Raw genomic sequence first — 25568 nt, 5'->3', positions numbered from 1 at the left:
ACCAACATTTTGGCAACAATTCTATAACAACGAATGGACAACACCAACAGACTCAACCCAATTTCTTCATGAATAAGACAACAGATGCAGAATCATACTAGACCACATAGCACCACTGCAAACCACAACCTCACATAGAAAAAACTCAATACCATGGTTTAATGAAGAACTTAAAGAATTAAAAACGCAAGTCAGAAGATTAGAATGAGCCTGGACTAAGAAAAAAGGCGACTCTGCATTCAACGAATGGAAGCAATTACAAAGAAAATACAAATATACCATCAGACAAACTAAAAGATCCTACTATAAAACCAAAATCGGACCGAGCTACAAGGACACACACAAACTCTTCCAACTCGTAAACAAACTACTAAATACCACTCCGGTTACCTCTAGCAATACAGACACTCCATCAGCAAACAGCCTTGCGAACTACTTTAAAGAGAAAATCATAAAGCTATGGCTCATGATACCCATCAACACAACTGGTTATGTAAACCTCCTCGAATGTTTAGACCCAATACCTGGGGAATATCCAGCAGACCGATCCTGGACCAATTTTGACACACTACCGTTCAATAGCATCTCCCAATTGCTTAAAAAATACGCCAAATCGCAATGCAAATTAGACATCTGCCCCAGTAATCTTATAAGGTCTGCCCCTCAACAATTCAAAACAGACCTCACGAGGCACCTGAACTACATGCTACAAAATGGTCTCTTCCCAAAAGATAAAGGAAATATCCTACTCACTCCTTTACCTAAAGACACAAAGAAAGCTACAAATGACCTTACCAACTACCGACCAGTAGCATCAATCCCGCTGATAACCAAACTAATGGAAGGCGCAGTGACGAAACAGCTCACTAACCACCTAAATAAACACTCAGTTCTGCATGAATCTCAATCAGGATTTCGATTGAACTACAGCATCGAAACAGTGTTAGTAAATCTAATGAACAAATTTAAACAAACAATTGCAACTGGCAACAACATACTTCTTTTGCAATTTGACATGTCCAGTGCCTTCGACATGGTCAACCATGGAATATTACTACACATCATGGAATACTTTGGAGTTGGAGGTAATGTTCTCAACTGGTTTAGAGGATTCCTGACAACAAGATCATACCAAGTAACAACTAAAGCGGTGACATCAGCCCCATGGATACCTGAGTGTGGAGTTCCTCAAGGATCCGCCCTCTTTAACCTAATGATGATACCCCTAGCCAAGCTACTTGACAATCAAAACCTCAATCCATACATATATGCAGATGATGTCACGATCTACATCCCGTTCAAACGCGATCTAAAAGAAATCACCAACGAGATCAACCAAAGCTTCCAAATCCTGCACTCCTGGGCGGACGCATTTCAGCTAAAACTCAACGCAGAAAAAACACAATGTCTTATACTCACCTCACAACATAACACAAGTAAATTCTCCAACATAACCACCCCAAATTTTTCCCTTCCCATCTCAAACATTTTGAAAATTCTTGGCGTTACCATTGATTTAAATCTTACACTTGAAGACCACGCGAAGAATACAACTAAGAAAATGTTCCACTCCATGTGGAAACTCAAGAGAGTAAAGCCTTTCTTCCCAAGGGCCATTTTTCGAAACCTGGTACAATCAATGGTACTGAGTCACCTGGACTACTGCAATGCACTTTACGCTGGCTGTAAAGAACAAATCATCAAGAAACTTCAGACTGACCAAAATACCGCAGCCAGACTTATATTTGGAAAAACAAAATACGAAAGTGCAAAACCCCTCAGACAGAAATTAAAGAACGTATCGCGTTCAAGATTTGCACAATTGTTCATAAAATCATTTACGGAGACACCCCGTCATACATGCTAGATCTTGTGGACCTTCCACCCAGAAACGCTAAAAGATCTGCCCACACTTTTCTTAATCTGCACTTCCCCAGCTGCAAAGGATTAAATTACAAATTAACACATGCGTCCAGCTTCTCCTACATGAGCACGCAGCTATGGAATGCACTACCAAGGCATTTGAAAACAATCAATGAAATAATTTTCGCAAATCTTTGAAAACCTCTCTCTTCAACAAAGCCTACCATGACAATCCATAATTAGCTACAACACTCCACCACTCCTCCCTTATTCTGACTGTCTTCTGTTATAACTGCTTGACTATATCGCCTTGCTATCCTTGATATCTTTGTAACACCAATTGTATCTTTTGTACCCTGAAATGGTGATGTCATAACAGGTCTTTGTAATCCACATTGAGCCTGCAAATAGGTGGGAAAATGTGGGATACAAGTGCAATAAATAAAATAAAAATTTTCCACAAAGAGAACTTGCAGGAGCTAATTTATTTGGTTTCCACTACTTTACATTTTAAGGAAGAGGAGATTCTCTCTGTAGAGGGACACAAGGTAGATCTCTTATTGAAGGGCATTTACAAGCCAGGTAAGACCTTTCCTATGCACCCGGATGTGCCGGATTCTGCTTTTAGACCCTCTAACTATGGTTTGTCTCTATCTAGTTCTTGATGCGGATAAATCTCTTCTGAAGCCCCCGGTTGTGGATGCAGTAGTCTCAGCAGTGACTAAAAGGAATACAGTACCCATGGATGTGGCAGCACTGCGCTTAAAGATGTTCAGAATCGCCATATGAAGGCATTGTGGAAAAGTGACTTTGTCTCTGCCTTAGCGGTGGAAGCAGCCATTTGTGGTTCCTTAGTAGCTAGAGCTTGTTTTCATTGGTCTGAGAAGGTGCTTGATAGATCTTCGGATAATTTGTTTCTATAGACGCCGAAGTAGCAATGATAGAGATGGGATCTGCCTTTTTGGCAGATGCCTTGTATGATTTGCTGAGAGCTTTAGCAAAGTCTTTGGCTTTGGGGGGGGTAGCTGCTAGAAGGTCTCTCTGGCTAGGAGGATGGTAAGCGGATGCGGCTTCTAAGGCTAAACTTAGTAGGTTTCCCTTTAGGGGCTGTATGTTGTTTGTTGAGGACTTGGACAAGTTAGTCCGCAGTTTGGGAGATACTAAGGTCCGCAGCTGCCTGAGGATTGGCCTAGGGCATCTGAGCTCGGTTTGTTTTTGAGTCGGGGTCGCTATTTTCGTCACTTTAGACCTGGTAGAGCGGCTCTGGCTCAGAGGTCCAGGTTTTTTTCAGAGAAATCAGTCCTTTCAAGGAGCTCGCAGAGGAGGCAGGGACACGGGATCATCTTTACAATCTCCTGCTCGTCCGACACAATGAAAGTTTCCAGGCCCAGCCTCTAGTTCCAGTGGAAGCGCGCCTGGCGCAGTTTTACTGGAGGTGGGCCCAGATTACCTCCGATCAGTGGGTACTGGAGGTTATTCGAAAAAGGGTAAGCCTTAGAATTTGTGTGTCCTCTTTCAGATACTTTCCTAGAGTCTCCTTGTCAGTCTCGCCTCAAGGTGGCCGTCATCAGGGATACTCTGGCAAGGCTTCTCAACCTCAGACAATTTTGTCCAGTTCCTTCTTCGGAGCTCAGGCAGGGTCGGTATTTCATTTACTTCATTGTTCCAAAGAGAGAGGGTTCTTTCTGACCGATTCTGGACCTTAAAGCGGTCAATCGGGCTCTCAGTTTCCAGTATGGAGACTGCTTGGTCATAGTAGTGGTTCAGACCGGAGAAGTTTTGACGGTACTAGACCTAACCGAGGCTTATCTGCACATTCCAATTGACCCCTGCATCAGCATTTTCTGCGCTTTGCTGTGCTCAGCAAGCATTTTCAGTTTTTGGGCATTGCCCTTCGATCTTGTGACAGCCCCTCGCACCTTTACGAAAGTCATGGTGGTAGTGGTTGCGGCCCTCAGGAAGGAGGGAGTTCTAGTTCATCCTTACCTGGATGATTGGCTTATCAGAACGAAGTCGTACCAGAAGAGTGTGCAAGCCACGGATCATGTGGTTCGTTTTCTGCAGTCTCTGGGTTGGGTGGTCAACCCACAGAACAGTTTCTGCAGAGATTGGTACCGTGTGCAAGGGATTACCTTCAAGTGTTGGGTTCCATGGCAGCAATGACAGAGGAGGTACCGTGGGCCAGAGCGCACATGAGATCTCTGCAGAAGCCCCTGCTCTCCAGGTGGTCACCGCAGAAGGACTCCTTACAAAGGAAATTTACCACTGTTGGTGCAGGACAGCAGTCTTCATTGGTGGCTTTGGACGTCTAACCTTTCCAAGAGGATGCCTCTGGATGCTCTGCAATGGATAGTAGTCACGACAGATGCCAGTCTAAAGGGCTGGGGAGCGCACCTTCGGGGACAGTATTCACAAGGTCTTTGGTCGCAGGGGGAGACCTCCTGTTTGATCAATCTCTTGGAAACCAGGGTGATTCAACTACAAGCGTTCTGTCCCCTATTAAAAGATGAATCAGTTTGCATCATGTCAGACAACGCCACGGCAGTGGCCTGTGTGACTTTGCAAGGAGGGACAAGAAGTCGTCAGTTGGAGCAGGAAACGGCTCAACTTATGAGTTGGGCGGAATCACACCTGATTGCTCTTTCAGCAGCCCACGTGGCAGGAACGGAGAATATTCAGGCAGACTTTTTCAGTCGCAATACTCTGTATCCTGGGGAGTTGGCCCTCAGCGACATAGAATTTCAGGCAGTCGTAGAGCGCTGGGGGCTCCTAGGCATGGATCTCTTCACCTCTGCAAACAATGCGAAGGTGCCGCTATACTTCAGTCGCCAAAAAGATCTAAAGATCTAAGATAGATGCTCTCCTTCAACCCTGGCCAGTAGGTCTTCTTTATGCCTTTACCCCGTGGCCGTTGATAGGTGATCTAATTCAGAAGATAGAGATGCACAGGGGTTGCATGATCTTGGTGATGCCGGACTGGCCTCACAGACCTGGGTCAATGTGTCTTACGGCTTGGCTCTTGACCGGGCACGATTGACAAAGAGAGGTTACTTAGCAAGTGTAGTGTCCACGATGCTTCGATCCTGGTGTTGCTCCACTTCTCTTAACTATATCAGGACTTGGACAGTGTTTGAAGTGTGGTGTGATTTAAGTATCTCTCCTTTTCGCGCTTCGGTGGCATAGATCTAGAGCTCTTACAAGGCTTTGATAAGGGCTTGGTGCTGTCTTCTCTTAACGTTCAAATTGTGGCCTTGTCCTGTTTTCGGGGATGCGTTCAGGGGAAATCTGTAGCTTTTCATCCAGATGTTCAGTTTTTGAGCAGAGCTTTTGCGTCCTTCCTCTCGGATAAATTTTCCTTTATGGAATCTTAAGCTGGTTCTATCGAAACCGCCCTTCCTGTACTTTGAAGGATTAGACACTCAAGGTGGTATTTTTGGTGGCCATTGCTTCGGCTAAGATAATGTTGGAGTTGCAGGCTCTTTCTTGTCATTCTCTGTTTTTGGAATTTGCCAGAGATTGGGTGGTGTTGCGACCAGTACCTTCTTTTCTCCCTAAGGTTCTGTCACATTTTCATGTGTCCCAGTCAGTGGTATGCCCGTATTCAGTTCATTGTCTAGGTCAGAGGATCAGCATTGCCTGAACTGTCTCGATGTCAAGAAGGTCCTGAAGGTAAAATTATGTATCATACCTGATAATTTTCTTTCCATTAATCATAGCTGATCAATCCATAGACTGGTGGGTTGTGTCCATCTACCAGCAGGTGGAGATAGAGAGCAATCCTTTTGCCTCCCTATATGTGGTCATGTGCTGCCGGAAACTCCTCAGTATGTCGATATCAAAGCTCCATCCGCAGGACTCAGCACTTAGAGAATTACACCCACAAAGGGACACTCTGCCCAGCTCACCACCGCCGAAACGGGGGAGGGGAATTAACCCAGCTCATCCCCACACAAGTGGGGGAGGGGAATCCGTCCAGCTCATCCCCGTGGAGCGGGGGAGGGACACCACACCCGCCGATGCGGGGGGATCTGGCTTATCCTGCAACCGCAACCGCGGGAGGAGCTGACTGACCCTAACACCGCCGAAGCGGGAGGGGTACAAAGCTGCCCTACAGCCGCACGAAGCGGGAGGGAGTGCCGGCAGCATTTATGTCTCAATCCAGCCCCGTAAAACGGAGGGGAGAGGAATGCAGCAGCTCACTGTTACACAAACTCGTCTCAACTCTTGTAGGATCCAAGTGAAAAAACTTGAACACGAAGTCCTCCTGAAGTAACTGAAGACTAAACTTGAACCTAAAATTCAACCAGAACATAAACAGTACAGATATCTGGGAGGGGCTATGGATTGATCAGCTATGATTAATGGAAAGAAAATTATCAGGTATGATACATAATTTTACCTTCCATATCATCAAGCTGATCAATCCATAGACTGGTGGGATGTACCGAAGCAGTACTCACCCAGAGCGGGACATTGAAATCCCTGACCGCAACACTGCGGCTCCAAACCGGGCCTCCGCCCGAGCAGCCACAGTCAAGCGGTAATGCTTGGAGAATGTATGGGCCGATGCCCAAGTTGCCGCCTTGCATATCTCTGCCAAGGAGACGGACCCAGCCTCTGCCATCGAGGCCGCCTAAGCCCTTGTGGAGTGAGCCTTCAGCTGGATAGGCGGCATCTTCCCCGCGGCCACATAAGCCGCTGCAATGGCTTCCTTGACCCATCTTGCCACTGTAGGCTTAGCAGCCTGCAGACCCTTACGAGGACCTGCAAACAGGACAAACAGATGATCCGATTTCCAGAAATCATTGGTCACTTCCAAGTATCTGATGATGACTCGTCTCACATCCAGATATTTGAGAGCAGAGTACTCCTCTGGGTAGTCCTCCCTACGAAAGGAAGGGAGACAGAGCTGCTGATTCACATGGAAGCGAGAAACAATCTTGGGCAGGAAGGAAGGCACTGTGCGAATAGACACTCCTGCCTCAGTGAACTGCAGAAAAGGCTCTCGACATGAGAGTGCCTGGAGCTCGGAAACTCTTCTGGCTGAAGTGATAGCCACCAAAAAGACTGCTTTCAACGTCAGGTCTTTCAGAGATGCCCTCGACAAGGGTTCAAAAGGCGGCTTCTGCAATGCTCTTAGCACCAGGTTGAGATTCCACGCAGGCACCACAGAGTGCAGAGGAGGGCGCAGGTGATTAACTCCTTTGAGAAAGCGCACCACATCTGGCTGAGAAGCCAGGGAAACACCCTTCAGGCGGCCCCTGAAGCAAGTCAGAGCCGCTACCTGGACTTTAAGGGAACTGAGCGACAGGCCTTTCTCCAGACCTTCTTGCAGGAACGCCAACACTGAAGAAATTGGAGCAGTGAAGGGAGAAAGTGAGCCTGCTTCACACCACGCTGCAAAGGTACGCCAAACCCTGGCGTAAGCAGTAGAAGTAGAGCGTTTCCTCGCTCTCAGCATAGTGGCGATGACCTTGTCTGAGAAGCCCTTCTTTCTCAGACGCTGCCGCTCAATAGCCAGGCCGTAAGACCAAAGGGGGAGGGATCCTCCATCACCACGGGACCCTGATGCAACAGGCCCCGCTCCACTGGCAGCCGCAGAGGATCGTCCACTGAGAGCCTGATCAAGTCCGCATACCAGGGACGCCTGGGCCAATCCGGACCCACCAGGATTATCCGGCCCGGATGCTTGGCCACCCGGTCTAGCACCCTGCCCAACATGGGCCAGGGCGGGAACACATAGAGAAGCTCTTGTGTCGGCCACTGTTGGAGAAGAGCATCTACTCCCAGGGATCGAGGGTCCCGTCCTCTGCTGAAAAAGCGCGGCACTTGGCAATTGGCCGATGACGCCATCAGATCTAGGCTCGGCTGGCCCCAGCGCTTCGTGATGTCCAAGAACGCCTGAGCCGATAGTTGCCACTCTCCGGGCTCCAAGGTATGGCGACTGAGAAAGTCCGCCTTGACATTCATGACTCCAGCAATGTGGGCCGCTGACAGCTGTTCCAGGTTCGCTTCCGCCCACTGGCATAGATTCATGGCCTCCTTGGCTAGAGGGGCGCTCTTGGTACCTCCCTGGCGGTTGACATAGGCCACAGCCGTGGCATTGTCCGACAGGACCCGTACTGGCTTCAAGGCCAGTACCGGGATGAACTCCAAAAGCGCCAACCGAATGGCTCTGAGTTCCAGGAGGTTGATAGACCACTTTGCCTCTGCAGGAGACCAGAGCCCCTGCGCTGTCCTTCCCAAGCAGTGGGCTCCCCAGCCCGACAAAGAGGCGTCCGTCGTGACGACAATCCACTCTGGGGTCACCAGAGGCATTCCCGCAGACAACTTGTCTGTCTGCATCCACCAGCTCAGCGCCTTGCGCACTGCTGGGTCCAAGGGAAGGCGCACAGCATAATCCTCCGACATCGGAGTCCAGCGCTGCAGCAGAGAGTGTTGTAGTGGTCTCATATGAGCCCTGGCCCAGGGCACTACTTCCATCGTGGCCGTCATAGAGCCCAACAGCTGCACATAGTCCCAAGCCCGAAGAGGAGAGGCTACTAGGAACTGGTCCACCTGAGCCTGAAGTTTGACAATCCGATTGTCTGGCAGGAACACTCTGCCCACTTGGGTGTCGAATCGAACTCCCAGATACTCCAGGGACTGAGTCGGGCGCAGCTGGCTCTTCTTGGGCGTCCTTTAGGGCCGTGCCACCTTCCACCGGCAAAGCCGTTTTCTTAGTCACCGCAGTGATTAACGAATCCACTGTAGGCCACAGATAGGCCTCCCGTTCACTTTCAGGCAAAGGATAGAGGCGGGACATAGCCCTAGCCACTTTGAGGCTCGCTTCCGGGACATCCCATTGAGCCGAAATTAAGGTGTGCATAGCATCATGCACGTGGAAGGTTCTAGGCGGGCGTTTCGTCCCCAGCATAATGGCAGAGCCAACAGGGGCTGAGGGAGAGACGTCCTCCGGAGAGGAAATCTTCAAAATGCCCATGGCCTGCACTAACAGGTTGGGCAAATCCTCTGAGCTAAAAAGCCGCGCTGCAGAGGGGTCATCCGCTCCAACCGAGCGGGGATCCGTCTCCTCCAAGGAATCCGCAAAGGACCGTTGGGAGAACTCAGATACGCTGCCCTCATCTACATCGGAGGAGACAAAGTCCTCCAAGGCCTGGGAATCAACCCGAGGGCGTTTACCTCCGGGGACCTCAACCTCTTTACCAAACGAGGGAGCAGGGGCAGCGTTTTGCATAAGGAAGGCCTGATGCAGCAGCAAGACAAACTCGGGGGAGAAACCCCCCAGACTGTGCACTTCCGCAGCCTGGGCTACAGCCCTAGACGCACCCTCAACCGGCGCTCGCAAGAGCGGGGGAGAACCATGCTGCGCATCCAAAATGGCGTCCGGCGCGACACTCCGCGAAGGAGCCGCGCGGGAAAAACGGCGCTTAACTTTAGCTGCTTTGGTGCCGTCGCCCAAATTAAGGGCGTCCATGGCATTAATGTCTCCCTCAAGGGCGGCCCACGAAGAAGCCGTCCGAGCCGCGTGGCCGGCCAAGATGGCGGAGGCGAGCAGCGGGGGATGGGCGTTTATGGCGGGAAAAACCGCCACGCCGGAGGAAGGACCGGGACACTCATCGGTCACGAAACTGTCACCCAACAAGGGCGAATCAGATTTTAATATCCCCGCATCCCCTCTAGAAGCGCCGAAGCGATCCGGGGAGCGACCCTTTGCGCCCTCGCCCTCCGACGCCATATGCCACGTGGAGATCAATCGGGGAACCCCCTGCCCGCTATAAAAAGGTAAAAATTACCTGCTTTCCGCTCCGAGCTGTAACGACCTGGTGTCCCAGTGAGTATTGCTGCAATAAACGTTTAAATAAACGTTGAAATAAACGCCTTTAAGGACGTTCAAAATTTTTTTTTTTTTTTTTTTAAACGGAGCCAGCGGGAGGGGGAGAAAAGGAGGGACCTGGCGCCACCAGGTTTGCACTTGCTCAAGAAGAGCCCTCAACCCCAGGCACTCAACAAAACCTAAAAATTAGGCTTGGAGGCCTAGCCAGAGCTGCTGCTGTGTGTGACCACCACCTGCTGAGATAGAGAACATACTGGGGAGTTTCCGGCAGCACATGACCACATATAGGGAGGCAAAAGGATTGCTCTCTATCTCCACCTGCTGGTAGATGGACACAACCCACCAGTCTATGGATTGATCAGCTTGATGATATGGAAGTATTATTTAAAAGCTACGGAAGAATTTCGGCATACGGATCATCTGTTTATCCTGATTGAGGGTTCTTGTAAGGGGTTAGCGGCTTCCAAGCCCACTATTTCTAGGTGGCTTAAAGAGATGATAACTTCCTCTTTCCTCATTGCCGGCAGACCAATTCCCGATGGAGTGAAGGCGCACTCTACCAGAGAACAAGTGACTTATTGGGCGGAGCGTTTCCTAGTCCCACCATTGGAGATCTGCAAAGCAGCGACTTGGTCTTCCTTGCATTACAGATTGGATGTGCAGAATCGTCAAGATGCTGTTTTGGTGCACATGTTCTTACAGCCGGTTTATTAGGGTCCCTCCCTTAAAGATACTGCTTTACTTCCCATGTTATATTCTGGGCCGGTCTGGAGGGACGCTAAGGAAGGAGAAATCAGTTCTTACCTGCTAATTTGCTTTCCTTTAGTCCCTCCGGACTAGCCCAGACCCCTCCCATGGATTTTCCTGTCAGTTTGTTCATTATCTGAAAGTTTATTTTTACATGGAGAGCTGTTTTGTATGTTTCCTGTTAAAAATGTTGTTTTCAATCCATGATTATAATAATAATAATTCTAATTCAATGTGCAGTACATACGCTTCAAGAGACACATAAGGCATGAGGCACAACATACTCTTTGTCAGCATGGTGCTGGTGGCTGCTCAGGTTCACAAATGCACAGAATGTGTTCTTATTTTCTTCTTCTGCTTTGTTACAATAATACTGGATGTTTCTCTGGCTGGCAAGGGCTCTTACTGGCTCTCCCTCTAGAGTCAGAATTCTCAGTCCCCACGTGCTGGAAGGTGTGCACAACCCATCAGTCACATTCTGGGCTGGGCCGGAGGGACTAAAGGAAAGCAAGTTAGCAGGTGAGAACTAATTTCTCCTTTAGCATGCATTTGCATGCTCATTGCATTCAGAGGTGGCGAGCGCTTTGTTACTTACACATGCCAGCTCTGATCATCAGGCGGGAGCAAACACGGGCACCAGTACTGCACTATTGGCCTCTAGCACCTGCGCTTACTTCTGCTCATCGGGGCACTAATGCTTCAAATGCCATCACCTTTTCTCCGTCCCTAGGGCTTCCCCTTCGGTCACCTGACTGTACTCCATGTCTTTACTACCTTCCTTCCCCCTGCTATCCCTGATATAACTGCTTCTACCTGTCTGCATCATTCCCTTATCCAACCCCACCCCCCTAATCTCTCCTCAGTCCACCCCTCTTGGCTGATCCGGGCCTCCGCCCATTTGTGTCTCTTACCACCTATACGGCTGGATCATTTTTCTGAAGCAGGTTACAGTGGAAAAGAAATCCCAGTACAAGGGGTCATGACATTATGCTGAAAAAATGTGAGAGACTCAGGGGTAACATGTAAAAATATCTCTTTATAAAAATGGAGGTAACTGTAAGGAACAGTCTCCCAATGGAGGCAATAGGGCATGGGCTGCACTGGAATTCAAGACTGCCTGGGGTAAAAAGGATTAGTGGGGAAGGGAGGACTAAAACTGTAATTAACCAGGCAGACATATTTTTGTCTTCCCTCACCCCAGTTCTCTCTCCCTTCACTTCCTCCACTCTGATTCCCAGCCCTCTTCCCTTCTCTCCCCCAGCCTAATGGGTAGGAATCTACCTGGCTTTTTATCTTCTGCTTCTCCATGTTTGCTGTTCAGTCACTTTCTACCCTCAAGGGGCTAGGTGGTCACTTTCCTTGCTCACCCCTAATTACAGCCCTGGAGAGGACAGAAAAGGAGATCAAGTGGGGTCTACAGCAGTGGTTCCCAAGTTCGGTCCTGGAATACCCCTTGCCAGTCAGGTTTTCAGAATATGCACAATACATATGCATGAAAGAGATTTGCATATAATGGAGAAAATGCGTGCAAATCAAGTTCATGCATATTCATTGTGGATATCCTGAAAACCTGTCTGGCAAGGGGTACTCCAGGTCTGGACTTGGGAAACATTGGTCTACAGAACTGCTGCAGGAGGAGAAAATGAGCAAACTGGAAGGGCCTTGTAGTCATTCTCATTATCCGTTTGTTCTACGGCACTCATTTTCAAAAGAAAGTGTCACAAAGCGCCAAATGGATGTTTTTCTCGCCAAAATGTTTAAATTATGATTTTTGAAAAGGCAGAATTGGCACATTTTTCACTGAGTTCGTCTGCTGGTGCATTGGAGTCCTGTTTTGGGCGAGACTTGGGCAGGCTTGCAATCTGGACATTTTTCTGTGATAAGTGAACAGAATAAAAGGTCCAGGGAAGAAAAGAAATAGGTTCTTATCTAGACCTGTTTCAGCCACAATTAAGTTAGAAAAGGTGCTCTAACTGACCAGCTGGTCACTGACCCCCTCCCACCCCCAAATATGTGACAGTAGATACCAGGCTCTATGACAGCTCCAGATATTATGGTCATTCCTAAGAAAGCAGCAAACAAGTGAATGGAGTATCCTAGTGATCAGTGCAGTGAATGGTGAACCAGGACCCAGGTTCAATTCCTAGTTTGTAAATTCAGTTTAAATATGTGATCCCTCCTGGAATGTAGAAATACCTCCTGTACCTACAACCCTGGGGGAATATTGTAGTGGTGGAGCTTTTACGTACAGTAGGTTTTCTCTGTTTATTTATTTAAAAATTTCTATCCCGCCTACAATTAGGTAGGTAACAAAATCAACATACACAATTAAAATAAAACAAATACACATATAAACAAAATAATACAGTATTCCAGCTGATCAGCAAATAATATCAATTCCATGCATGTTCAAATAGGTAAGTTTTCAATAATTTAACAAATTGAACCCTGCTAATACATAATCTCAGGTAACCTGGCAGTCTGTTCTTGGAGGACTCGCCATATAATATGAAGTGATTTAGGAGGGATTTGTACCTGGGTCCCTTTATGTGAACTTAACTTCCGCAAACTACTGAAGACCTACAGTGGGGGAAATAAGTATTTGATCCCTTGCTGATTTTGTAAGTTTGCCCACTGACAAAGACATGAGCAGCCCATAATTGAAGGGTAGGTTATTGGTAACAGTGAGAGATAGCACATCACAAATTAAATCCGGAAAATCACATTGTGGAAAGTATATGAATTTATTTGCATTCTGCAGAGGGAAATAAGTATTTGATCCCCCACCAACCAGTAAGAGATCTGGCCCCTACAGACCAGGTAGATGCTCCAAATCAACTCGTTACCTGCATGACAGACAGCTGTCGGCAATGGTCACCTGTATGAAAGACACCTGTCCACAGACTCAGTGAATCAGTCAGACTCTAACCTCTACAAAATGGCCAAGAGCAAGGAGCTGTCTAAGGATGTCAGGGACAAGATCATACACCTGCACAAGGCTGGAATGGGCTACAAAACCATCAGTAAGACGCTGGGCGAGAAGGAGACAACTGTTGGTGCCATAGTAAGAAAATGGAAGAAGTACAAAATGACTGTCAATCGACAAAGATCTGGGGCTCCACGCAAAATCTCACCTCGTGGGGTATCCTTGATCATGAGGAAGGTTAGAAATCAGCCTACAACTACAAGGGGGGAACTTGTCAATGATCTCAAGGCAGCTGGGACCACTGTCACCACGAAAACCATTGGTAACACATTACGACATAACGGATTGCAATCCTGCAGTGCCCGCAAGGTCCCCCTGCTCCGGAAGGCACATGTGACGGCCCGTCTGAAGTTTGCCAGTGAACACCTGGATGATGCCGAGAGTGATTGGGAGAAGGTGCTGTGGTCAGATGAGACAAAAATTGAGCTCTTTGGCATGAACTCAACTCGCCGTGTTTGGAGGAAGAGAAATGCTGCCTATGACCCAAAGAACACCGTCCCCACTGTCAAGCATGGAGGTGGAAATGTTATGTTTTGGGGGTGTTTCTCTGCTAAGGGCACAGGACTACTTCACCGCATCAATGGGAGAATGGATGGGGCCATGTACCGTACAATTCTGAGTGACAACCTCCTTCCCTCCGCCAGGGCCTTAAAAATGGGTCGTGGCTGGGTTTTCCAGCACGACAATGACCCAAAACATACAGCCAAGGCAACAAAGGAGTGGCTCAGGAAGAAGCACATTAGGGTCATGGAGTGGCCTAGCCAGTCACCAGACCTTAATCCCATTGAAAACTTATGGAGGGAGCTGAAGCTGCGAGTTGCCAAGCGACAGCCCAGAACTCTTAATGATTTAGAGATGATCTGCAAAGAGGAGTAGACCAAAATTCCTCCTGACATGTGTGCAAACCTCATCATCAACTACAGAAGACGTCTGACCGCTGTGCTTGCCAACAAGGGTTTTGCCACCAAGTATTAGGTCTTGTTTGCCAGAGGGATCAAATACTTATTTCCCTCTGCAGAATGCAAATAAATTCATATACTTTCCACAATGTGATTTTCCGGATTTAATTTGTGATGTGCTATCTCTCACTGTTACCAGTAACCTACCCTTCAATTATGGGCTGCTCATGTCTTTGTCAGTGGGCAAACTTACAAAATCAGCAAGGGATCAAATACTTATTTCCCCCACTGTATCTCTTTAATAAAGCATACCACAAAGATCAACAAATGTGAATTTACACAACTACGCAACATAGATTCAGAACTGTCTTACAATATCTGCTTGTTATAGTACTACCGAGTTATACTATTATCATATTACCCAATATCCTTATGTTACACTAATGCCAATTTTCTAATCTATTTCCACCATTCTTGTTATATTGTAAGCCACATTGAGCCTGCAAAGAGGTGGGAAAATGTGGGATACAAATGCAATAAATAAATAAGTCCATTGCACTGACCACTAGGCTGTTCCTTTGCACTACTGGGATGTCTGTTTGGCTAGTTCAGTAGTAATGCTTACAGATCAACATGTTCAGTCTGAAAACGTTTAGCTCAAAGCCATAATTGAACCAGAACTTTAGACATTTTTCTAGTTTGATTATGGCTGTGTGCTAGACGTTGGATTGAGACATTTTCAACAAAATGTCTCAATTTGGATTTGGACATCGTATCGAAAATGCCCCTCCAAATGTCTATCCTCTTCACTATTCTGGGCACCTAATACTAGAAACGTTATCAAAATAAATAACTGGGCCAATTTTCAGTAGTGGTGGAGGTGGTGGAGAAAAAAACAGTGACTGAATTCAAAAAGGTGTGGGATGAACACACAAGATCCCTAATTAGAAAATGGATGGTATAAAAAAAACAAAACTTAAATGACTGCATGTGTGTTGATGTGTTGAGACTCCAGCTGTGAAGAATTAAGGCCAGGGTTGGGCAGACTGATATGGTCTGTGTCCTGTACATGATAAAGCAGATTGGGAAAGGCTGGAGTGGACTTTGATGGCAAATCCAGTAGTTGGAATGTGAGGACAGTGACGGACAGACTTCTACAGTCTGTGTCCTGTATATGGCAAGACAATTTAGGTTGGGCTGGAGAAAGCTTCTGTGGTCTGTGTCCCAGAAATAGCAAGCAAAGACCAGGATCAAGTATTTTATACCACATTCATTGTTGGTTTAATCATGAATTGATAATGAGTGTGACTTTGGCAGACTGGATGGACTGTTCAGGTCTTTATCTGCCATCATCTACTAAGTTACTAAACGCTGGCACATATGTCTAATGTAGTCAGCATGGCCATCACTGTCTGTCTGTCCTACACTAAATCTATCAACTATCTATGTAGTATCTGAATGTTTTCACTAAGGGGGTAATTCTGTACAGGTTGTGTAAAGTAAGCCTCTTTTGCTCTTATTTTTTTCAGCTACTCGTTTGGAGAACTATTTAGGCTTCTTGTTTCTCTTGTTTTTGTTTACTTTCCTTGGGTAAAGATCAGTTGCCATATTTATAGCAGCCTTTAGCTTTGACCATTGATTTTCCACTTATCCTACGCCTTCCCATGCCAACAGCTCCTTCTTCAGATATTTCCCCATTTTATCAAAATCAGTATGTCTGAAATCCAGTACTTTGAGATTTGTGTGTCCGCATTCTGCCTTTGCCCTTATATCAAACCATATTGTGTGATGATCACTATTACATAGATGGGCACCCATCTAGATATTGGAAATGCTTCCTCCATTCGTGAGCACTAGAACCAGCGTCAACCCTTCCCTCATGGGTTCTGTCACCATTTGAGCAAGGCACTTTGACAGGCGTCCAGTCTCCCTACTTCTTTCCAAATCTGCAGACAGGACGTTCCAATCCACATCAGACAAGTTGAAATCTCCCAACAGTAGCACCTGCCCTTTCATACCAATCTTTTTAATATCTTCTATCAGATCCTTGTCTAGCTTCTCTGTGCCGGAAGTTTGTAGATAACCTCCATGTGGATACAGGTTCCATCTTCTCTTTCCAGGATGATCCATAAAGCTTCTTCCTTTCCCCAGGTTCCCGCATTTCAGCTGCTCTGATATTGTCTCTCATATACAGTGCCACTCCTCCACCTCCTCGGCCCCCTCTATCCTTCCTAAAAAAGATTATAGCCTGGTATGGTCATATCCCATTCTTGTGAATCATGGAACCACGTTTCTGTAATAGCAACAATATCCAAGTTTTCTTCAAACATCAGGGTTTGCAAGCTTTGAACCTTTTTACTTAGACTGCAAGCATTTGTGCTCATTGCTTTCCATATGCTTAGTGAGTTTAGGTGTTTTTCTATGTTTAGATGACTTTTCCCTCTGCCATCATGTTTATTTTGGGGGTAACTTTCTGAATTCCCTTGTCACCCCCACCCTCGTTTAAATGTTTAGAAACATACCCTCTGAGCAGGGGCATATCTGGACCGCTGGTAGGGGTGAGGGGGCACATTTTAGCCCCCCCTCCGGCGACCTCCGACGCCATTGCCGCCACCCTGCCCGCCGCCAGAACCACCTCCAACTGTCGCCCACCCGATGACCCTCTCGACCCCCGCCCGCTGTCGTTTACCTGTGCTGGCGGGGGACCCCAACCCCCGCCAGCAGAAGCCGTTGTCCTTTGTTCTGAGTCTGACTCGTCTCTGACGTCCTGCACATACACAACGTGCAGGACGTGTGCAGGACGTCAGAGACAAGTCAGACTCAGAAAGAACAAAACAAACGAAGGACGACAGCTTCGGCTGGTGGGGGTTGGGGTCCACCGCCAGCACAGGTAGGCGACGGCAGGTTGGCGGTGGGAGGGGGGGTTGTGAGGAACGTTGGTAGGGGGGTCCAGGGCCAAATCTACGGGGGCCCTGGCCCCCGTGGCCCCATTACAGATATGCCCCTGACTCTGAGTTTGCCCTCAAGGATCCAGGTACTTGTGACCTGGATTGGCTATTGTTGAAAACAGGATGCTGGGCTTGATGGACCTTCGGTCTGCCCCAGTATGGCAATACTTATGTACTTATGCCTAGCAAGATGCATGTGTAAATTCTAATTGCCAATTAGCACCAATAATTGATTATTAGCACCCAATTATCAGCATTAATTGGTTTGCTATACAATTAAATTGTGCACAGAAATTGGGCGCTGTGTGCAATTTTGAGTGTCATGTATAGAATCTTGGGGTAAGGGTGAAAATGTACACACAAGATTATAGAATGAGGGGGTAAATGGATAATATTTTGGTGCCAGCTTCCCTTCACCCCTCCGCTGCACAGATAGTGGTAGAGCAGTTACTAGTAGCCTGCATATACATCTATCTTTATAGTGGCTGAAAATACACTGACAGCAGAGTTGTGCTTTGATTGATGAATGTATAACACCATTTGGAAACTGGCCTGAAAGTTTCAAATCTTACATAGTAACACAGTAAGTGGTGGCAGCTAAAGACCTGAACGGTCCATCCAGTCTGCCCAACAGTCACACTCATTATCAGTTCATGATTAAAATCAACGAGTGTGATATTATATGCTTGATCACGAGTCTCTTTGGTGCTTCTGGGACATGGACCATAGAAGTCTACCCAGCTCTGTCCTTATGTTACACCTATTGGAGTTGCCATTAAACTCACTCCAGCCTATCCTAATATGTCTTGTAATTTGCGGGCTCCATACCGTAAAAATCTGCCTCTCACTGTCCTCAGTTCCAGCTCCTGAAGTTGCCATTGGAGTCTTTTTTTTTCCCCAGCCGATCCTAAACTGGTTTGCCACTAGCCGAGCTGATTCGGTCAATGGACACTCAGTCCTACATCTACACAGATGATGTGCAGCTGGCTTACCTACCTGAATAAACTGATTACCTGTCTTACATCAATTCAAGAATGGGCTATGGTCTGGTTTTTGCCAGGGTCAAGTCTGTGGGGTGTTTCATGCTATCAGATGAAAGAAACGGGATTGCATCTCACCTTTGCCTTTGGGGTTGATAGTCTTTGTGGTGGCGATATAAGCAGAACCCCAAAGTTACACACCGTCTCCAGGTGTGGATCTGACACCAGTGACTCCAGTGGCACATGGACGGATCCCAGGCTTTTCAGGACCGGTGGGTCATGCCGAAGTTCACCCAGAAGCTTTTTCTTTTTCTGCTTAGCATCAGCCTTAGTGTCCTAGAACCCAAATACATCCTTCATATTGTGCATCCTATCCCATACATACATTTATGTCGTGCATAAGAGGGATGTGAAGTTAAAACTGATAACCAAACAATCACTCTTCACTTAAATATTGTTGGTTAGCAAAGAAAGGAAGGAAAAAATGCCTCTGAGATCAGCAGTATAGTTTTGTTCAAGTACCTAATCGATACAATCATAGGCTAAAATCCCTTCCCTTTCTCGGCAGTCGGTATCAGTTTTCTTAAATGAGAACTTATATCTTCTTAATACTTCAAAGGAACAGATCATGAAAACACAAAACAAAAAAAAACCCTAGGGGTCCTTTTACTAAGTTGAGGTAAAAAGTGGCCTTAGTGCGCCCTTGTGTGGGGTTTTCCTGTGCAGTAAGACCATTTTTTACTGTAGCAGTGAAATGGCCAGTTTTTCCAATTTTTGTGTTAATGGCCACGTGCAAATGTTGGCATTAAAAAATAATAAAAAAATGAACGCATGTGCACTTGTTGACACCTATTTTGTAGGTGGTGAGGGCTCACGCTAATCCTGCACTAACCAGATAGTGTGTGGTAATGTAGCTGCGCTGAGTAGCGCAGGACCACCCATTCTTTAACCCTTCCAACAAAAATGACAGTAGTTTTTTTTTTTTTTTTTTTTAGCTTGCAGTTAGCGTGTACTGATTTGGAACTTAACCGCAGGATGCCTGAGCGCATCCTGCAATAAGCAATTCCGTGTCAGCAGCAGATGAATACAGAGACTAGTGGGTTGTGACCATCTACCAGCAGGTGGAGATAGAGATCACTGAACTGCAGTGTCTTATAGGATGGAATGCTCCTTAGTCAGTCAGTATTCTCTATCTCCAGCATGCGGATGGATGGTCTCTCACAAACTCCTGGGCTCATCTATTGGCAGCTCCTGTTCTGGGTCTCTCAGTTCAGTGAAGCTTTAGGGTGCGTGGCAGATTGGTGCCTGGAGGCATATTTTCAAAGCACTTAGCCTTCCAAAGTTCCATAGAAACCTATGGAACTTTGGAAGGCTAAGTATCCCACATTTTCCCACCTATTTCTAGGCTCAGTGTGGCTTACATAGTACCGGAGAGGCATTTGCCGACTCCGGTGTGAACAAATACAATGTGATGTTGTGGTACGATAAAGTTCATGTGGTACAGCCACATTAGGAATCGTAAAGCGGAAGAGTTGTGTTATGTCCATTACATGCTTTAGTTTTGTTGTGTGGCCAATGTCAGGCATTTATGTTGGATCAGTAGGACGTTGGATCAGTAGGGTATGTCTTTTTAAACAGGTTTGCTTTAATTATTTTCCGGAAATTTAAGTGGTCATATGTCGTTTTCAAGGCTTTTGGTAATGCGTTCTACAGTTGTGTGCTTATGTAGGAAAAGCTGGATGCGTAGGTAGATTTGTATTTAAGTCCTTTACAGCTTTGGTAATGTAGATTTAGATGTGTTTGTGTTGATTCGAATGTGTTTCTGGTTGGTAGGTCGATTAGGTCTGTCATGTATCCAGGGGCTTCACCATAGATAATTTTGTGAACCATGGTGCAAATTTTGAAGGCAATGCGTTCTTTGATTGGGAGCCAGTGTAATTTTTCGCAGAGGGGTTTTGCGCTATCAAATCGCGTTTTTCCAAATATAAGCCTAGCTGCCATGTTTTGTGCGGTCTGAAGTTTCCTTAAGGTTTGTTCTTTGCATCCTGCATAGATTCCATTGCAGTAGTCTACATGGCTTATTACCATTGATTGTATCAGGTTGCAAAATGTTTCCCTCAGGAAGAATTGTTTCACGCGTTTGAGTTTCCACATTAAGTGGAACATTTTCTTTGTTGTGGATTTCACTTGGCTCTCCAGTGTTAAGTTGCGGTCTAATATGACGCCGAGGATTTTCAGGCTGTCTGAGATAGGAAGGGTGTAATCTGGGATGTCGATGCTTGTGGGGTTGTCCACGTTGTGTTGGGATGAAAGGATGAGACAATGTGTTTTTTAGATGAAATGCATTTGCCCATGAGTCCATGATGTTCAAGCTGAGCTTGATTTCGTTGGTGATTTCCGTCAGTTTAGTTTTGTAAGGAATGTATATTATGACATTGTCTGCATAGATGAAAGGGTTAAGGCCTTGGTTGGATAAGGACTTGGCTAGTGGGGTCATCATTAGGTTGAAGAGGGTCGGTGATAGCAGTGATCCTTGTGGTACACCACAGTCTGCTTTCCACGGTGATGATATATTTGAGTTTGATTTTACTTGATATGCTCTTGTGGTTAGGAAGCCCTTGATCCAGCTGAGTATGTTTCCACCAATCCCGAACTTATCTAGTAGTCTTAATAATATATTCTGGTTTACCATGTCGAATGCACTCGACATATCGAATTGGAGGAGGAGGATGTTTTTGCCTATTGCTATTTCTTGCTTGAATTTGGCTAGGAGAGTGAGCAGTACTGTTTCGGTGCTATGGAGGGGGCGAAATCCTGACTGTGATTCGTATAATATTGAGAATTTGCTTATATAATCTGTAAGTTGTTTGGTTACCATGCTTTCCATCAGTTTGACTACCAGTGGGATGGACGCTACTGGACGATAGTGATTTCATTTATTTTTTTCATGGTATCTTTTGGTATCGGGGTGAGTAGGATATTGCCGTGTTCCTTAGGGAAAAGATCTCATTGGAGCATGTAATTTAGGTGGGATGTGAGGTCTGCTATGAAGCGATCAGGAGCGGATTTCATTAGGTAGCTGGGACAGGTATCTAGTTTACAGTGAGAGTTGGAGAACCTGCTGATTGCCTGGATAACTGATTCGACGGTCAGGAGGGCAAAGTTTGACCAGGTTTGGTCAGCCAGGTATGCTCCAGAGGTTGGGTCCAGCTCATTAAGTAAGTTTTCGATGTCGATGTTGTCCTGAGGTAGCGTGTTGCGTAGGTTTACAATTTTTTCATTGAAATACTTGGCAAGTTTATCTGCAGGTGGGATGTCTGTATTCGTTGTAGTGACCAAGTTGGTATCTAGGAGTTTGTTCACAAGTTGGTATAGTTTCTTCGTGTCTTTGTAAACAGTTCCTATTTTAGTTTTATAGTATGATCTTTTGGTCTGTCTTATTGCTTATTTGTATTTTCTTTGTATATATTTCCATGCGTTGTATGTATGTTCCTCTTTTGTTTTTCTCCATGCTCATTCGAGTTTCCTGGATTGTGTTTTTAGTTTTTTCAGTTCCCTGTTGAATCGTGGTATCGAGTTATGTTTATGTGAGGTTCTTGTTCGTAAGGGTGCTATTTCATCAAGTATACTTTTGCATCTTTTATCCCATTCTGCATGGTAGTATATGGAGTCCAATTGTGTTGTCAAATCGTTATTGTACATCAGTTGCCAAAATGTATTAGTAACTGCTTGACCTCTTGTGCTGTAGGATGTGTGTTCTTGTAGTCTTTGTGGACCTTTTTTCTGCCAGTGTAGGGATAGGTTTAGTTTGTAGTGATCGGACCAGGGTGTTTCTGTCCATTTAATATCTGTTATTGTTAAGGTCTGGTCTGTTGAAAGTTTGTGTGAGATGAGATCGAGTGTGTGCCTTTTAATGTGGGTTGCTTGCGTTTGTGGCCAGTTAAGATCCCATAAATGGAGGAATTCCTTACACTCCTGTGCGTTAATAGAGTTTGTGTCTTCTAAATGAAGGTTGATGTCTCCTAATATTAGTATATTGGAGTTGGTTATACATGTGTAACACTTAAACCCCTCTTCCCCAGTCCCGTCCAATCTTAGCCAATACATTTAGAAATCTTCAGGCTATTGACCCTTCTACTCTGTCCTCCAGTGTTTCAAATCTCTTCTCTACCACTATGTTAAATCTCTCTTATCTGCACCCTTCTCCTCCAACGCTAACTCCAGACTCCATTCCTTTTATCTTGCTGCACTATATGCCTCGAATAAACTTCCTGAGCCAGTCCGTCAAGCTCCATCTCTGGCCATCTTCAAATCTAAGCTAAAAGCCCACCTTTTTGATGCTGCTTTTAACTCCTAACCCTTACTCACTTGTTCACTACCCTTATTTTATCATCCCCACCTTAGTAATTTCCTTATCCTCTTATTTGTCCTGTTTGTCTGTCCTAATTAGATTGTAAGCTCTGTCGAGCAGGGACTGTCTCTTCATGTTCAAGTGTACAGCGCTGCGCACATCTAGTAGCGCTATAGAAATGATACGTAGTAGTAGTGTATGTTTGTTTATTTAAAAGCTTGCTGTACCACTCTACTCAGAAACAAATCAAAGTGATTTACAATGGCTTCAATAATAACTGAAAGGAAAATAAAAAACAAAAACAAAGAAGCAAGAAAAGATCCAGCTGTCCTTATTACTGAAGCAGTCACTGCCCTCTCCTATCACCTCAGCTCCAGCTAATCTTTATTTTATTTATGGTTCAATAATTTTTATTGGAGAAATCATAAAACATCATTAGCATACATGTGTTTCTACTTAGTTATCTAACTCAGTAATCTTAATGCTGTTAACAACACAGCTCATTACTTTTCATACGTCAACAATAAGCTTGCAGCTGCCTAGTCTGCCTAAACTTCTCTCCAGTAACTTTTTACATTTTCTCCCCCTATACTTTGCCCCCCTCTTCTCCCTCCCTATCAAACAACCCCCCTCCCCCCGCCCTCTTGCAGTCTTTAGTCCCAGACTTCACACTTCAGCTAGTTTGGTAGCAGTTGTTACACATTTTTGTTACATATTCATTAGGTGCCCCCTAGCATAGGGTGTCAACGTAAGCCAAAACGGCGTCCAGCAATTCCAAAAAGACTTGATGCCCAATAGTCTCCAGGTTCACAAGCTAGATCTTTCCATGCGCAACAGGTAGATCATCTGTCCTCTCCACTGGGATATCGTTGGGCCCTCCGCGGCCAGCCATGCCAACAATATTGTTTTCTTCGCCACCATCACTGCTCGGATGGTAAAGGCTCGGCATCTCCTCGGAGTGGCGCTGGAAATTCGCAGGTAGCCGAAAAGCAGCCGAGCATCTATCTGCCAGCTTACATTCCAAATAACGGCCACCTGCTTGGTCAGGTCCTTCCAGAACTTCCGAATCCGCGGACAGGTCCAAAACATATGACCCACCGTTGTACCTTCCGCTGCACATTTAGGGCATGCCCCATCTGGTGATACTCCCATGTGAAATGCCCGCCTGGGAGGCACATATGCTCTCAGTGTGAACTTAAATTGTATTTACCAATAATTCGCTTGGTCCGTGTTTCTGCGGTATCCAACCAGGTGTTCCCGCAGTAATGCAATGGTGATTTCTGCCCCCAATTCCTCGCTCCACAGCTTGGATAGTTTTCCAAAATCCGGTTCTTTTGCCATGTCCTTAAGATGTCTGTGATAGAATGTTAGTGGCACTTTGTGCTGTGCCCCCAAAGAGAGCGCCAAACTTAGTTCTTCTTACACATCTTCTGCTAGCGCTTCTATCGGGAGGCTGTCTATATAGTGCTTTAGTTGATGGTAATGAAACCAATCCGCTGAGCTTAAGGAAAATTGAGCCTGGAGTGCTGCCCACGGTTTAGGCCATCCTTCTGTATCTATGGCCTGCAGTACGTATTCCAGGCCTTTCTCTTTCCATCGAGCAAACACTGTGTAGATCTGACACTGCTGGAATTCCGGGTTGCCACAGATTGGGAGGTATGGAATGATACGCGGTGAGAATCGGTGGTGCCGACAGAGCCAATACCAGACTGCCTGCGCTGTCGGCAGAAGCTGCGCCTTGCCCAACAAGCTAGTTTCTTCCTTGCTGCGTCTGTGTAGCAAGTAACTTATGTGTGTCTGCTCAGTTTCTGGTAGTTCCAATCGGGATGGAGTAAAGTACTGTGTGCCCCTTAGCCAGTCATTTAAGTGTCTCAGGCCGCTGGATATTGTCATATGGCGCAGATTCAGCAACCCCATGCCTCCAAACTCCACCGGGAGATGCAGATTAGACAAGGCTGTTCTGGGTTTTTTCTTGTTCCACAAAAAGGTCTGTAAGATCTTGTTTAATCTTTTCTCATCAGCTGTGGTCAGATATAGTGGCAAGGTCTGGAACACATATAGCCACTTGGGGACTACCACCATGTTATATAGGGCTATTCTACCCAATAATGATATAGGGAGGCCCTGCCACATTTGCAAGCTCATTTTCGTATCATTCAACAACTTCCTCACATTCAAGGTATACACTAGGGAGAGGTCTCGTGGTATGTGGACTCCTAGATACTTGATTGTCTCTTGTTCCCACTCTATAGGTAATTGTATCTTATGTTGCATGCTATTCCCTGACAAGATCTCTAACGCCTTGGACTTTTGAATGTTGAGTGTGTAACCCGAGTGCTCCCCATATTCCTTAATCACCTCCAGTATCCGAGGTATTGAACGTTCAGGCTCCCGAGTCACTACCAGCAGATCGTCTGCAAAAGCCAGGGCTTTAACGATTCCTCCCTTCAAGGGCACCCCCCACACCCCCTCATCTCCTCTCAGGACACGGAGTAATGGCTCCATCGCTAGAATGAAGAGAAGGGGGAGAGCGGGCACCCCTGTCTTGTCCCCCGATGTATCTGGAAGAGTTCTCCTCTTACCCCATTCACTAATACTGCTGCTTTAGTGTCACTATACAAAGCTGTTATCACGTCTCCAAACCAGCTATGTACTCCCATATAGTTCAAGAGCCCAAACAAGTACCCCCAGTTCACCCTATCGAACGCCTTTTCAGCATCCAGGCTGAGGATCACTGCAGCGCTTTGCTGATGGTGGCATTGTGCCATTGCCAGTAAGAGGCGTCAGACGTTACTGCCCGCCTGTCTGTTCCGTACGAAGCCCACTTGCTCCTCACCAATAAGCTCCGGTAATAGGTGCCCCAGGCGTGCAGCCAATATCCGCGCCAAGATTTTCACATCTACATTAATCAAAGAGATGGGTCGGTAAGAACCCAGGTATGCCCAATCCTTTCCTGG

The 25568-nt window shown here is 46.3% G+C and overlaps 1 protein-coding gene across 1 annotated transcript in view; it reads right to left on the bottom strand.

The window, feature by feature from the left end:
• The window catches only part of LRRC43 (leucine rich repeat containing 43), a 95543-nt gene that overhangs the window by 8926 nt on the left and 61049 nt on the right, over positions 1-25568 (bottom strand). The window contains 1 exon segment of the mRNA XM_030218335.1: positions 18399-18596. Coding sequence (XP_030074195.1) covers positions 18399-18596 — 198 coding nt within the window.

The sequence above is a fragment of the Microcaecilia unicolor genome, chromosome 11 (assembly GCF_901765095.1).
Source record: "Microcaecilia unicolor chromosome 11, aMicUni1.1, whole genome shotgun sequence".
Classification (NCBI taxonomy): Eukaryota; Metazoa; Chordata; class Amphibia; order Gymnophiona; family Siphonopidae; genus Microcaecilia; species Microcaecilia unicolor.
Note: the sequence above shows the minus strand (reverse complement) of the source record. Positions and strands in the feature narration are given on the sequence as shown.